The sequence below is a fragment of the Pteronotus mesoamericanus genome, unplaced genomic scaffold (genome assembly GCF_021234165.1).
Source record: "Pteronotus mesoamericanus isolate MK-2021 breed Mesoamerican mustached bat unplaced genomic scaffold, CSHL_Meso_final contig_590, whole genome shotgun sequence".
Classification (NCBI taxonomy): Eukaryota; Metazoa; Chordata; class Mammalia; order Chiroptera; family Mormoopidae; genus Pteronotus; species Pteronotus mesoamericanus.
The window spans coordinates 296,325-310,531 of NW_026555207.1; the positions used below are offsets into that span (position 1 = coordinate 296,325).

The 14,207-nt window shown below is 46.0% G+C and overlaps 2 protein-coding genes across 2 annotated transcripts; one reads left to right on the forward strand and one right to left on the reverse strand.

Moving 5' to 3' along the window:
• Positions 1–406: 406 nt before the first annotated feature.
• LOC129076352 (olfactory receptor 52K1-like) lies at positions 407–7,950 on the reverse strand. The gene is given in 2 exon segments (XM_054580525.1): positions 407–1,434; positions 7,866–7,950. Coding segments are annotated over 2 exon segments (1,113 nt in total).
• Positions 7,951–8,594: 644 nt separating this feature from the next.
• Positions 8,595–8,909, forward strand: LOC129076358 (SNRPN upstream reading frame protein-like). Its single transcript, XM_054580531.1, has one exon. The coding sequence runs from the start codon at positions 8,648–8,650 to the stop codon at positions 8,861–8,863; it is 216 nt and encodes a 71-aa protein (XP_054436506.1). The 5' UTR covers positions 8,595–8,647; the 3' UTR covers positions 8,864–8,909.
• The last annotated feature ends 5,298 nt before the right edge of the window (positions 8,910–14,207 follow it).

The window sequence follows — 14,207 nt, forward strand, 5'->3', positions numbered from 1 at the left end:
GGTCTCTGGTTTGATTACTGGTCAGGGCACATGCATGGGTTACAGGCCAGGTCCCATGTTGGGGACATGTGGGAGGCAACCGATTGATGTTTCTCTTGCACATTGATATTACTCTCCCTCTCTTTCTTCCTCCCTTTCCTTCTCTAAAAAATAAACAAATAATTAATTAAATTTAAAAAATCACATGCAGAAAGAAAAGGAGAAAATTTAGAAGCCAGAGACAGAAGCTGACTTTGCAGTTGGTTACTGTGCAACTCTGGGTAAGTAGATATTTTTCAGAAAATGGATAAAAGACTCTCAAAGATGAATGCATGTAGCCAAAGCCAAAATACAGCAGGGATGACTCACCGACACATTTACCCACTTGACTTTAAAAGTGATTATAGGACCTATAAGTTCTAGAGAATCAGGCAGGAAGTTCCCTATGTGAGGACAAGAATTAGCCCTTTCTAGTGGTCACCTGCATCTGTGCCCTTTGGAACAGAACTCCCAGGTGCTGCCTAATTTCCTTGGTCCTGGCCCCATAGATGATGGGGTTGACCAGACATGGGAGCAACAGGTAGAAGGCGCTGAGCAAGCTGTGCACATCCTGGGAGGCAGTGCGAGCCACGCGGTAGACGATGGATGAGGACATGGTGGAGGAGTACACAGTGAAGATGACCAGCAGATGGGAGCCACAGGTGTTCAGGGCCTTGGAACGTGCTCTGCCTGATGAAATTCGAAATGCAGCATGGATGATGTGGGAGTAGGAGGTTCCAAGTAGCAGCATGTCCAGGACTCTGTTCAAGAGGCGGATGGTGAGCCCCACAGTCTTGTTTAAGGAGATGTCCCCCCAGGAGAGTTTCATCAAGGCCATATGCTCACAGGCAAAATGGTGGATCACATCTGAGCAGCAGAAGTGAACCCGAGAGGCCAGTCCCACCACTGGAGCAACAATACCTGCGCTCCTGACAACTGCCACCCCAATGAGGCCAGCTAGCAACTGGCCTGTCACTATCTCAGGGTAGCGGAGTGGGTTGCAGATGGCAACATAGTGGTCCAGGGCCATGACCAGGAGAATATTGCAGTCAAAGACAATGAGGAAGTAGATGCAGAACATCTGGTCCAGACAGTGAGCCAGGGAGATGCAGTTGAAATGGGTGGAGAAGTTGAACAGCATGGCAGGCACCACAGTGGTGACAGCACAGATATTGACAGCCAGGAGCAGGGCAATGAGCAGGTACATGGGCTGGTGCAAGCTCCACTGGGCTGCCACTGTGTGGATGACCAGGGCGTTGGCGGAGACAATCAGTAGGTACAGGCTGAGGAAGGGCAGCACCAGGAGCGTGCGGGTCTTCTGCAGCCCCGGGAAGCCCACCAGGAGGAAGCTGGCGTAGGACAAATTGAAGCTGCCATTACTCCACGCTGGTATCTTCCCTGGGGAGCAGGATGGCTCTGGGAAGAAAAGAGGGGCAGGAGGCCTGGTTTCTGTACCTTGGCCCCTACCAGGGCCTGCCCCAGCTTTACCAGATGTTGATCGTCATGAGTCTCCAATATCTTAGGGGGAAAAATGGGAAGTTAAATGCAGTAATTTAATGAGAAATGTGTCTTTCATTAAATCTTTGCCTGTAAAGCCCTAAATGTAGATTTTGGGTATAGAATTGTTGGATCAAGTTATATGAATATTTTTTAGAGTGCCAAGTAGATTTGCAGGAAAGTTGTATCAATCTTGTCACTGAATCACTGGTGCTAGTATTAAATTGCCATGATTAAAAAAATTATTTTAGTAACTTGATGGTTGGAAAATATCACATTTTGATTTGCACGTTCTTTTTCTGAGAATTTTCTATTCATGTACTTTGCCCATATACTACTAGGGACTATGTGTTTCAGCAATTTTTTTATTTTTAAAATTTAGGGTTTTTTTTAAAGATTTTATTTATTTTTAGAGAGAGGCAAGGGAGGGAAACAGAGAAGGAAAGAAACAGCGATAGCTGCCTCAGTTGCCTCTCTCATGCTCCTAACTGGGGACTTGGCCTGCAACCCAGGCGTGTGCCCTGACTAGGAATCAAACGAGTGACCTTATGGTTCACAGGCCAGTGCTCAATCCACTGAGCCACACAAGCCAGGGCTCTCTCAGCAATTTAAATATTAAAATCATTACCCCTTTTTTATCCATTGAAACGGTTTCTTAAACCTTGTTACTATTTTTATTTTGTTTATGATATTATTAAGAGTAAGACTTTTACATTTATAAAATTAAGTTTACTGATATTACTTATTTTGAGTTCTTGTTTTTAAGCTTAGCAAATCCTTCTTCATTCAAAGATCAAAAAGATAGTATACTATGTTTTGTTCTTCTTTAAAATAAGGCCTAATTTTTTATGTTAAGTTTTGAGCCACATGAAATTCAGTTTGATATGTGACATAAAGTGATAATCTAAGTTAGATATTTCCCAAGTTGCTAAATTATTGTTTTTGTTCCATTTTCTCCACTGTTTTGTGCTACTGTCTTTATCCCAGATAAAGTTCTTATACGTGGTGTGGTCATTTTATCAGTAGTGATATTCTCTTTGTTCTCATGCCAATACCATTTCATTTTTGAAATAAAAGTTCTTCTAAGATATAATTCACATACTATACAGTTTACCCATTTAAAGTATACCATTCAATGTTTTTTTTAGTAAATACACAGAATTGTACAACCATCATCACAATCAACATTGTCGTCACCCCAAATAGAATTTCTGCACCCATTCATAGCAGCTCCCACTTCCCCCTGTCCCCTCAGCACTAGGCTGCCGACCACTAATCTACTTTCTGTGTCAGTGGAGTTGCCTACTTTAGACACTTCATGTAAATGGAATCATAAAATATATGGTCATTTATGGCTGGCTTCTTTAACTTAGCATAATGTTTTTAAGGTTCATCCATATTATAACATTTATCAGTATGTCATTCTTTTTTAATGGCTGAATAATATTCCATTATATAGATATACAACATTTTAATGATCCACTCATCAGATGATTGACATGTGAGTTGTTTCTACTTTTTGGCTATTATAAATAATGCTGCTCTGAACACTCATGTACCAATTTTTGTGTGAATGTTTTCATTACCTAGGATACATATACAGGAGTGAAATTCCTGGATACATAGGAACTCTATGTTTAACTCTTTGAGAAACTACTGGATTGTTTTCCAGAACAGCTGTACCATTTTACATTCTCACCATTAATGTGTGAGAGTTCCAATTTTTCTACATTCTTGCCAACACATGTTGTCTATCTTTTTATTCTAGCCATTATAGTCATTTTGATTTGTATTTTTATGAGAGCTAATGATGTTATGTGCATATGTGCATATTGGCATTTTTTTTGAGAAATGTCTCTTTAAATCCTTTGCCCATTTTTAATTCAGCTGTCTTTTATTATTGAGTTGTAAGAGAGTGCTGTACAATTTTATTCACCATAGATTTGTAATGACACTTAGCTCTACAAATGCTTCTGTTAAAAAAACTTTTTTGTTATTCTCAAGTTTTATTCTTCCAACCATTAGAATCATTTTGCCAAATTTCAAAAATAATTCCATTGTGATTTTTATTCATTGAGATTTCATTAAACCTGTAAAATAATCTGTGGAGAATTCATATCTTGACAACATTCAGTCTTTCTGTGCAGTATCAGGGTATGGTGCTCTAAGTTTTCAAATCTTGATTTATCTCTCTCAGGAGTCTTTTAGTTTTATTTGTATAGGTCTGTGACAGTAGGCACTCTGTTCATCTGGCTCATGTTTATATTCCAGGAACCTAATACAGAACCTGACATATAGAGACACTCAGTATTTGTAGAAAAATTAATAGGTCTCTCACATTTCTTTTGTTAAATTTACTCCTAGATATTTTTCTATTTATTGCCATTGAGAATACAATAATTTTCTATCATATATTTGAGTTGGCAGCCATCTTATACGGGAAAGTTACTGATTTTCTACATTTATCATCTATCCTGACACTTACAAAATTTCCTTATTAATAGAAAAAATTTCAGTTGATTTTATTGGGTGTTCAAAGGAGAATTATCCTTTCTCTTCTTTTTCCTTTTAAAAAGTAATAAGTAGACTTCTGTATCTGGTTTGTATCTTATTTTACAAACCAGAACTTGCAGAACAATGCTAAAGAGTGGTAAGAAAAGGTATATTTATTTTTTTCTTAATTTTATTAGAACTTTTGTTCCTCTATTAAGTATATGTTGCTTGTTGGTTTGAGATAGATATTCTTTTTCATGTTAATGAAATATTCTCCTGTTACCAATTTTTAATAATGAAAAATATGAGGAATTTTTGTTTAATGTTTTCAAATGCTTTTTTGGCATCAGCCTAAATGGACCAATATTTTTAAAATATGACCTGTTGACAAACAGATTTATTACATATCGTTATACTTTTAAATTCTGCTGAAAATGGTTTGCTTCTATTAATAGATCCATACATTTCTTTTTTGAAAATAACTTTATGAAGTTTTGGTATCACAATTATACCAGCTTCATAATGAATCAACTCCATTCACTTTTTAAATTCTATTTTCTAGAATAGTTTTTATAGGACAGGAATCTCATCCCTTGAAAGTTTTGGATAAACTCAACAATATAACAACATGTGCACAGACCTTGTTTGGGTGATAATTAATTGGTAAGGCTTTCTGATTTCTTTCACGGCAATTAATCTACTCAGGTTTTAAATCCCTTCTTAAGTAAACTTGGTAAATTACATCTTCCTGGTAATTTGCACATTTCATAAAGAATTTTAAACTTACCAGCATAGATTCATACAGGGTGATTTGCATCTCAATACAGCAATTAAATACCTTAACCTAAAGAATGAACCGAAGTTGGTGACATTGTTGAATCATGCTCCAACTATCTCATTTCAACTCACTCTAGGGAGTAAGAATGATAGTCCTTTAGGGCATGTGTAAAACCACATATACACACTTATTACAATGCTCAGTGACACACTCTGGGATCCATGAACACACCCGCTTCTGGACAAATGGGTCTACTACAGACTGAATCCCAAACAAAAATGTGGTGCCTCTCCTCATTTCTCCAACATCAAAAACTCAGAAGATGAAGGATTAGGGCTTTAAAATCATAGGTTATCATAGAGGGAAGATATTCTGTGTGCATACAAAGTGGCAACTGCCAACTTCCCAGTATTTAGATAGCAGTGATCCCTAACTGTCCAGCCCCTGGGCAGATGGGTGCCTCCTCGCATCCCCTTCTGGGCCTCTGTGACCATGCAAAAACTGAGAAATCACAAGTTCACAGCCATGGACAGCAGAGGACCGCAGAAGACCACAGAGGTCATCTTGTGCGGCTCCTTCCTGATACGAAGGTCCCCACCTGCACAGCTGTACAGGTTGCCCACCAGTTCCACGAGCAGGTGGCTTTACCTGAACAGCTTTTCTTCCTTAGATCTGCCATCTCTTTTCACATAGTGTCATCCCTGTGGCCCCAGCTCTGTTCTCTGGTAACTCTGAGAAATAGTCTTCTGAGGGTTGTTTTGATAGCAAGGAGCAGGAGGAAAGCTAACACTTTTCTGAGGACCTACCATGCTCTGGGCTCTGTGGACTATCAGTACTTTCACATATAGTTCCCTCCTTTTTTAGTAGCCCTAGTGTCTCTGTTAGGTAGGTATTACAACTGAGAGTCCAACATATGAAATCATCCTTTATTTGTCCATTTATTTGTTCATGCAACATATGTTTAAATTTATCATGTACCAGGCACTCTGCTATGCACTGGGACTTCATGGTGCATTAGGTGTGGTTTTAGTACCCAAGGTACTTAGAGTCCAGTAGGGAGGGCCAGAGTGCCATGGAGCTCCAGGGACATCTCCAACTCAGCCTCTGGGATCCTGAAGGCTCCTCAGAGGGAAGGAGGTCTAATCTGAGGGTCTAAGTTTGAGTCAGCCACAGGAAGGGAAGATGGGGTGCAAGTAGTCTAATGACATAAAGCCAAGAATTGATGGAGATGGGCTTAGAACGTCAAAGGCAAGGTCCTTCTCACTGTTACCCCACCTCAAGAAAGACACCTGGGCTTGGTGCAAGTCCCATGAAAGAAAATTAATGAGAAAAAACAAGAAGAGAGAGTGGAAATGAACTAAACTTTTGCTTATTTTTCACTGTTGATGAGACTCGGTTTCAAAAAGGAAGGATATAGGCGAAGCCTAGAATAGGATTTCCTTCCAAGAAGACCTGTAGCAGGGAGATGGAGTCATTGGTATGGACTGAGAGACAGAGAGGGAATGACGGGCAGGTGTGGAGGCCAAGTTATCCTCCTTCCTTGTGCCCATCCTACTCATCCCCTACTCCTGCGATGGCCTCCCTGACAAGAGACTCCTTTCAGCCCCCGCCGCCCTCCTGGCAGCCCCCCATCCAGAACTCATACTCACTGTCAGGCGATAGCAGAGAGAACAAGTAGGGTTCCCTCAGTGCATTAAATGCATCCCTCTTCCTCCTCCAGAGAGCCCAGGCTCCAGGTGAGCCAATGGGCAGTGCCCTGTGTCTACTCGATCTCCTAGGACATCCACAAGATAGCCTAGAGCCCAGTCTCCTGACATCTAGGCCAGCCCCTTCCTACTGGTTGGGGGTGCCCAAGGTCTCTGTTTGGGAGCAAAAGGGGAATAACTCAACAAAAACAGAGGAATTCAGACCTCACATCCCAAACTCAGGCTGTATCCCAGCCCAGGGGTGGCTCTGCCAAAGGAGTGTTGGGGAGTGGAGTGCAGGGTGTTGGTCAGCCCAGCAGGCAGACTCTAGATGTCAGTAATGAGCAATAAAGCATTCCAAGGAGGTGAAACTTGTGCTGAGCACATGCTATGGGGAGATTTTTTGAAGGATCAGGGATACTTATATGATGTTAACGGAAGAGAGGGAGAAATGATAGAAGCACGAGAATGAAGCTGTGTGAGGGCCTGTTGAAGTGACAATAGGAATACCCCATTTTACAAGTGGGCCATCTAGAAACTTTAGGTGACTCATCTGAGGTCACTCATCAGATCTGCGGCAATGTGGGGATGGGTCATCTGATCCAAATCTGGCTCTACCCACTTCACCCTTGTCTCTTGTCACTGCTGTAGACCCAGTGGAGGAGCCCATGGAGATCAGGGAAAGCTTCATGGAGGAGTGGACATTTGAGCCAGGCCTGGGGGGTGTAGAAAGAGCCACAGAGGCAGAGGCTTGATATGAGGAGTAGGAACGGCAATGATGGTGGGCATGAGGCTGCACAGTTGGTCCCAAAGCCTTGGGGGTGAGGGGGAGGGTAGGAACCAATCAAGACTGTGACATTTGGAGCCCAGGACACCCCACCCTCCCTCTAGGACATCTGCTTAGGTTTGCTTCAGCCCTACTGGGTTGAAGTGACAGAAGGTGGCCATTGGGCAACCAGGGCTGGAGGGTCTCAGAGGCATCGGGAGCTTTCCAAAACTTGCTCACTCCCCAGGCTCAGGTGTGAGGTGTGCCAAGGGGAGGGACTTCCTCACAGTAGGCTGAGCGTACTTCATCTACCCCCTAACTCCCTGGGCCGAGGGCAGCCCTGGCAACACTGCCCTTCTCCCGGGGCTCCTAGGACCCCCCAGTTTGTCCATGGCCCTCCCACAGGGTGGGGCCTAGGCCTGAAGGCAGAAACCCCAGCAGGGATGGTTTCCCCAGGACTGTGCGGCTCTTGCTGGACACAGCATTCAGTCTGTTCACGCTGTGATCAATGCAGACCTCTGAGAACTGTTCACTTGCTGTTCCAAAGCCCCCATATTAGTTTCCTAGGGTTTCCATACAAATTGCCACCATCTGGGTGTCTTTAAAGAACAGAAATTTATTGTCTCACCGTTCTGGATGCTAGAGTCTGAAATCCAGGCGTCAGCTGGGCCACGCCCCCTGCGAAGACTCTGGAGGAACATCCAGCCTTGCATCTTCCAACTTCTGGTGGTCTGTGCTGCATAACCCCAATTTCTGCTTCTGCCTTCACATGCCTTCTCTTCTGTCCCTTATAAGTTCGTTTGTCCTTGAATTCAGGGCCCACCTGGGTAATCTGGATGATCTCGTATGAAGATCTGTAATTTAATTACATCTCAAAGACTTTCTTCCCACAGAGGCCGCATTCACAGGTTTTAGAGGTTAGCTCCTAGAGAAACTGTTTTGGAGCTACCATCCAGCCCACTGCAGCCTTGATATGTGAAGTTCAAAACAATGAGAGGGGGACAGTGAGGGTGGCCCTGGCCTGAGCAGGCTTTGGTGTAGAGGGTGAGAGATGAGGGTGTGTGTGAGGCGTCATGATGGGGGAGGTGAGGGGTTACTCTGAGGAGCCCGTCTGGTCTGGGGCATAAAGCCCTTGGCTCCAGAGTTCACTCAGAAGTGTGGAAACTCAGCCCTGCGTGTGGGGTGTGGCTAAGCCAGAAAGCCGTCCTGGAGAAGGTGAGAGTCCAGCCTTGCCTTAGAAGAGCAGCCACTGTGGAAAACAGTATGGAATTTCCTCAAAAAACTAAAAATGGAACTGCCTTTTGACCCAGCAACTCCACTGCTGGGAATATACCCTAAGAATCCTGAAACACCGAGACTGGAGCGGCCGCCGGCGATGCCTGACGTGGTGTGAGGAGCCGCAGCGGCGCGATGGAGCGGGCCAGGGACCGCTTACACTTGAGAAGGACCACGGAACAGCACGTACCCAAGGTGGAAGTCCAGGTCAAACGTAGGAGGACGGCCTCCCTGAGCAACCAAGAGTGTCAGCTGTACCCCCGGCGCTCCCAGCAGCAGCAAGCACCTGTGGCGGACTTCCAGGCGGAACTGAGGCAGGCTTTCCTAGCTGAGACACCCAGAGGTGGTTAAAGCAGCCTTGGGACATCCCAGGTAGCTGATACAAGCGAAAAACCAGGTTAGAGCTGACGCAGCCGTGATCAGGAGAACAGAAATCCTTAAAGAATGAGGTTTTCTGGAGGTCACTTAATTATTGAGGCTAAGTGAAAAGACGCTGTTTCCTTTAAGAGCTTCATCCCAAAAGTTCCTTGCAGGAATCTAGAAAAGTAAAAGCAGTACCTTAGTGCTCTTGCACTGACATTTTTGTCATGTTTCTGTATTCCATTTCACTGTGGTGCATGCTTTTTTAGGTAGTTTTCATATTTAATTTATATTGATTTCAACTTCATACGAAAAATCATTATAAATGGCTGCTAAATATCCTGCTAATGAATGTTTTAGAATTTTTTTGGTAAGAGACTTTATTTTTTCTGCTGATCGCAGAAAATTGCATTGCATAAAACAATTATTTCCTCAGATGTCCAGATGTGCAAATAAATCAAGAAATATGAGCTTAAAAAAAATAAAAAAGAATCCTGAAACACCAGTTCAAAAGAACCTATGCTCCCCTATGTTCATAGCAGTGCAATTACGATAGCCAAGTGCTAGAAGCAACCTAAGTGCCCATCAGTAAATGAGTGGATCAAAAAGCTGTGGTACATTTACACAATGGAATACTACACGGCAGAAAGAAAGAAGGCACTCCTACCCTTGGCGACATCATGGATGGAACTGGAGAACATTATGTTAAGTGAAATAAGTAAGCCAGGGGGTGAAAGACTAATATCATATGATCTCACCTATAAGTGGAACCTAATCAATAAAACAAACAAGCAAGTAAAATACAACCAGCCATGCTGAAATAAAGAACAAACTGACAGTAACCAGAGGGGTGGGGAGAGGGCAATAACAGGGGAAAGAGAGGGAAAGGTTGTCAGGGAACATGTATAAAGGACCCGTGGACAAAGCCAACGGGGGTGGGGTGGGGTGGCGGTAGGCTTGAATGTAGGAGGGGGGGATGGGTGGGGTGGGGGACAGTGGTGGGGGAAAATTGGGACAACTGAAGTTGAACAGTAAAAAAAAAGGGGGAAAAAAGAGACCAGCTGAGAGGAATGGAGTGAGCAGTACAGGCTGAATTAGCTCTCAAGGGTCCTTTTCACGCCTGGAGCCCCGAGCCGTGGCTTCATTCAGGCCCAGGGCTTTCCAATGTGTGAATGGCCTCCCCCACCCCCAAGACCAGGACACTCTCCTGGAGGGGCAACAGTCAGTAACAGGCTGAGATGTGTCAGCAGAGAGAGGAGGGAGTCCTGCGGACCTTGGGGATGCCGCTGAGGCCCTGCAGACTGCCACCAGGACTCCACACAAGGGGTAACCGGGGAGGTGAGACATGAGGTGGGCACATGCATCTCAAATGCAACATGGTCACCACTGACCATACTGCCACGCCGCCCTCCTACTACACTGTTGGTTCCTCCTCTAGATGCCCTTTCTCAGGGAGTCCAGCCCACTGCCTGAGCCAGGTTACACCCTCTTCCTCCCTCTACCTCATCTCGTCTGGCACCAAGTCCTGCCAATCCTACCTCCATAGGAGTCTCCGGTCTGGCTCCTGAAGCCTTAGTCCTGGGTCACCTCTAGGCCTTATCCCGGGCACAGCCCCCTCACCCCCATTCCCTTTGCTGCCAGAAGGATCCTTTGGGAAAGCAGACCTGACCTTGTTACTACTAGTAAAGCCCTGCAGAGGTTCCCCACTGCCAATCACCTGAAGGCCAGGTTCCTTCACTGGCATTCAAAACTCTTACCTCCCTCCCCTCCCTGAGGGGCAGCGCCCTCCAGCAGGGCTAGGACTGCTTGCACCTTGCCATCCATTCCTCTGCCTCACCTGTCCTTTCTTCCCTCAGCGTCACCTGGCTGCTACCTGGGCTTGCCTGCAGGGGTGTGCAACCTGTGGCCTGTGGGCCACACGTGGCTCAGGATGGCTGTGATTGTGACCCAATACAAAACTCAAAACTTACTTAAAACATTATGAGATTTTTTTTTGTGGTTAGGTGTCACAATGTATTTAATATGCGTCCCAGACAATTCTTCTTCCAGTGTGGCCCAGAGACACCAAAACGTTGGACACTCCTGCCTAGGGCTCCAGGTACCACCTGCTGTTGGAAGACCCCCCTGGCTGTATTTGCCCCAGCTGCTCTGAGCTGCTGCAGCAAGAGGAGTCTCTGAGCCCAGGTTCCACATTGTGTCCCACTGCAGAGGGCACCGGGGTCACCCCGCTGGCCTGGGAACATCCTGGTAGCCTCCCCCCAACTCCCGGAACTCTGGGGGTGGTCTACTTGTCCACAGTCTCTCCTCCCTTCCCTCCATCTTGGCCCCCATGGCACCCTAACCTAAACTTTCCAAATATTTCTCTCCCCATCAAGGATGGTCAGGATTACCCACATCAGAGTCTGCTGTCCCATGAGATCCGAAGCTCCCTCACATTGATGTATAAAAGCCTGCCTCCCCCTCAGGTCCAGTGCTGCTCCAAGAACAAATTATTTGGCTCTGGGGGCTCTTTGGTCTCTGAGGGAAGCTTTTGGAGCAGCCTGTCCTTTCTTATCCATGTCTGGGCTGGATTATCACCTGGGATCTGTGGACTGACAGTTTTCTGGCTGCAGGGCTGACAGGCTTCCTCCTGAGGCTGCCTGGCCAGGCCAGGTGCAGCCTACACTGCCCAGATTAGCCACAAGGTGGCACCCAAGCACCATGTTGGGCAGAGGCTTCCTCAGGGACTGTGCCTGGGGAAAAAGGAAAACCATTCTTGGCTTGGCTACTTAGTTGGAAACTCTTCAACCTTGGACTTTCTGTTGTGATGCCCCCACTTCCCCTCGTACCGTGAGCCTGAGTCAGTCATAACATACTGGTGTCAGGGCCTGGGGCAAGAGACCTGGCTCTGTGTGATGCTGGCAAGTTGCTTCCCCTCTTGAGTCTCAGTGTGCTCCCTTGAACAATGGGTATAACACCAACCCCATTTTCATTAACTCATTCATTCAGCGCGTATTTATTGAGCACCTAGTCGGCTATGTCTAATATATAGCTGTGAACAAGCAAAGCCTCACAGGGATGCTGTGAAGACCAAATGACATAATGTCTGTGCCTAATTTAGCAGTTACTAACATACAGTGTAGAATCTATAAATATTAGATTTTCTCTCTAATCCTCACAATAATGCTATTTGGTTGGCCCTAGCCAATTTTATGGAGGATGGAACAGGTAAAGGCCACATACTTGACCAAGGCTGTGCAGTCAGGAATTCGCAGTGCTGGGACTTGAACTTGGGTCATCTGATTCTAAACCCCATTGCTGCTGTTCCCACATTGTGTGTGTGTGTGTGTGTGTGTGTGTGTGTGTGTGTGTGTGTGTGTGTGTGTTTCTATCTTCTCTGAGCTCTCTCCAAATCTTCCCCAGAGGGTCTTGGGCCAACCTGGGTTACTTCTTCAGACACCCATTCAGATTTTTAACCTCCTCCCTCCTCTAGGGTCCCCAACTCCTCCTGCAGGTTTGCTTATTTCTGGCAGGTGAAGTGGGTGGTCACCAATGATTCTGGGGTCCTAGGAGGTCTGAGACCCAGCTTCCTTCTTCCACCACTGCAGGTCAAGGCCTGCCTGGGAAGGGAGCTATCTGGCGCCAGCCCCATAATGATTACCCCTCACAGAGCTGGGACCACTGAGCTCAGACCTTTCCTAAGGAGTGGACAACAACTGAGAATTTCTCTCTCAGAGAGATCGTGGGGCCCCATCTAATTGGAAGGTGGCTGTGGTCTTAAAGCTGTGTGTCTATAGCAAAGTGTTTCTGCATAGGTTGTGGGTTTATTTGGGAGCAAAGAAAGCCAAAGAGAGAGAGGGCTCACAGTTTACATGTCGGAGCAGGGAGAAGTGGGGAGGCATCTGTTACCCTCCACTCCCTCCACATGCCCCTGTGCTGTGCGTTCTTTCTGTGTGTATTTTGAACATCTGCTTTCTTACCCATCCTCAGGTGTGAGTTCCCTGGGAAGAGGCAGGGCCTGCCTGCCATGTCTCACCGGCCCCCTGGCTAGGCGTCCAGCCCCAGCATAACAGTGATGCTGTGGGGCAAGTGACTGAAGGTGGAAGGCTGAGGAAGGATGGAGCATTCTCTGGGCAGAAAAGCCCTGGAGCTTGGCCACCGCCAGCTGGGTGACCTTTGGTAATGATTTGAGGTCCCAGTATCTCAACTTACTCATCTGTAAAATGTTAGGGGTATTTCCTGTGGCTCTGGAATTGCAGACCATACTTACCTACAGTGTCACACATGGTTCCCATAACAACCCTGTGGGGCCGTATTGCTCCAGCATTTAAAGCTGGGCTTGGAGTGCTAAAGTGACATCTCAGACTTTCCCCTGACCGGTCTTCCCTCCCACTGCGCTTTATCCTGGTCTCATCCTGCTGATGAGAGCTTCTTCTAACTGACACTGGGAACTCTAGGGCCTGCTACGGAGCCTGGCATGGGTTAAGGGAGCAAATGTATTTCTTTTGAATTGCTGGCTCCAAATCCCGTGATTTTCCACTCTACAAACTGTAAGAGTGTATTAACCACAGTCATTTAGTGACCATTTACTCTGAGCCAGGACTAAGATAGGCATTTTAGACAAACTGTCTTTAACCTCACGACCTCAGGAAATAGATATGATAATGTTCCCAATTAGCAGATGAAGAAACAGGCTCAACAAAGTTAAATAATGTGCATAACTTAATACAGCTAGTCAAGTGGCAGGGGTTGCAGCCCAAATTAGTCTCATGTCAAAGCTAATATTTTCTACAGGGAAAGGTTGTATGAGGTGGGAGAACTTCAGCTCTCTGAATCTCAGTTTCTTCATCTATGAAACAGGGGTCAGATTGCCACCTCCTGGGCTTATCTCAAGAATAAACAAGCTGTTGCAGAGAAGACACTCAGCTCTGAAGTAGTAACTGTTTATCGTTTACCGTCATCATCATCTTTGCATCACCCTCTCTTTATCCCTCCTGTGGCTGGTGTGAGGAGGAAATGGGCTAAGGAGGGGGTTAGGAGCGTCCTCTGTGAACTTCCCTGGACTGGGCCTATGGTCAGGTTGACAACCAGGCATTTTTTCCCCTTCAGGGATGTTGTACTCGGCCTAGGAGTGCCCAGGGCCCATTCCCCGGGTATGGAGGGCCTGCTGTCTCACAAAGTGTCCCGGGCCTGGGTGGGGAGTGGAGGATAGAGTTAGGCCCCTCTCACTAGGTTGAGGACCCCGGTAGGCACTCTGGGGAGCCTGCAGGCGCCTCAGGCCTCAGCTGCGACCGAGGGTTATGCCAGCCCCAGCGGTGACAGCAGCATATTGCTGGTGCACCTGGGCTTGGGCAGC

Bases quoted from the DNA above. Each gene is read 5' to 3' on its own strand.
- LOC129076358 (XM_054580531.1), top strand. From the start codon at position 8,648: ATGGAGCGGGCCAGGGACCGCTTACACTTGAGAAGGACCACGGAACAG.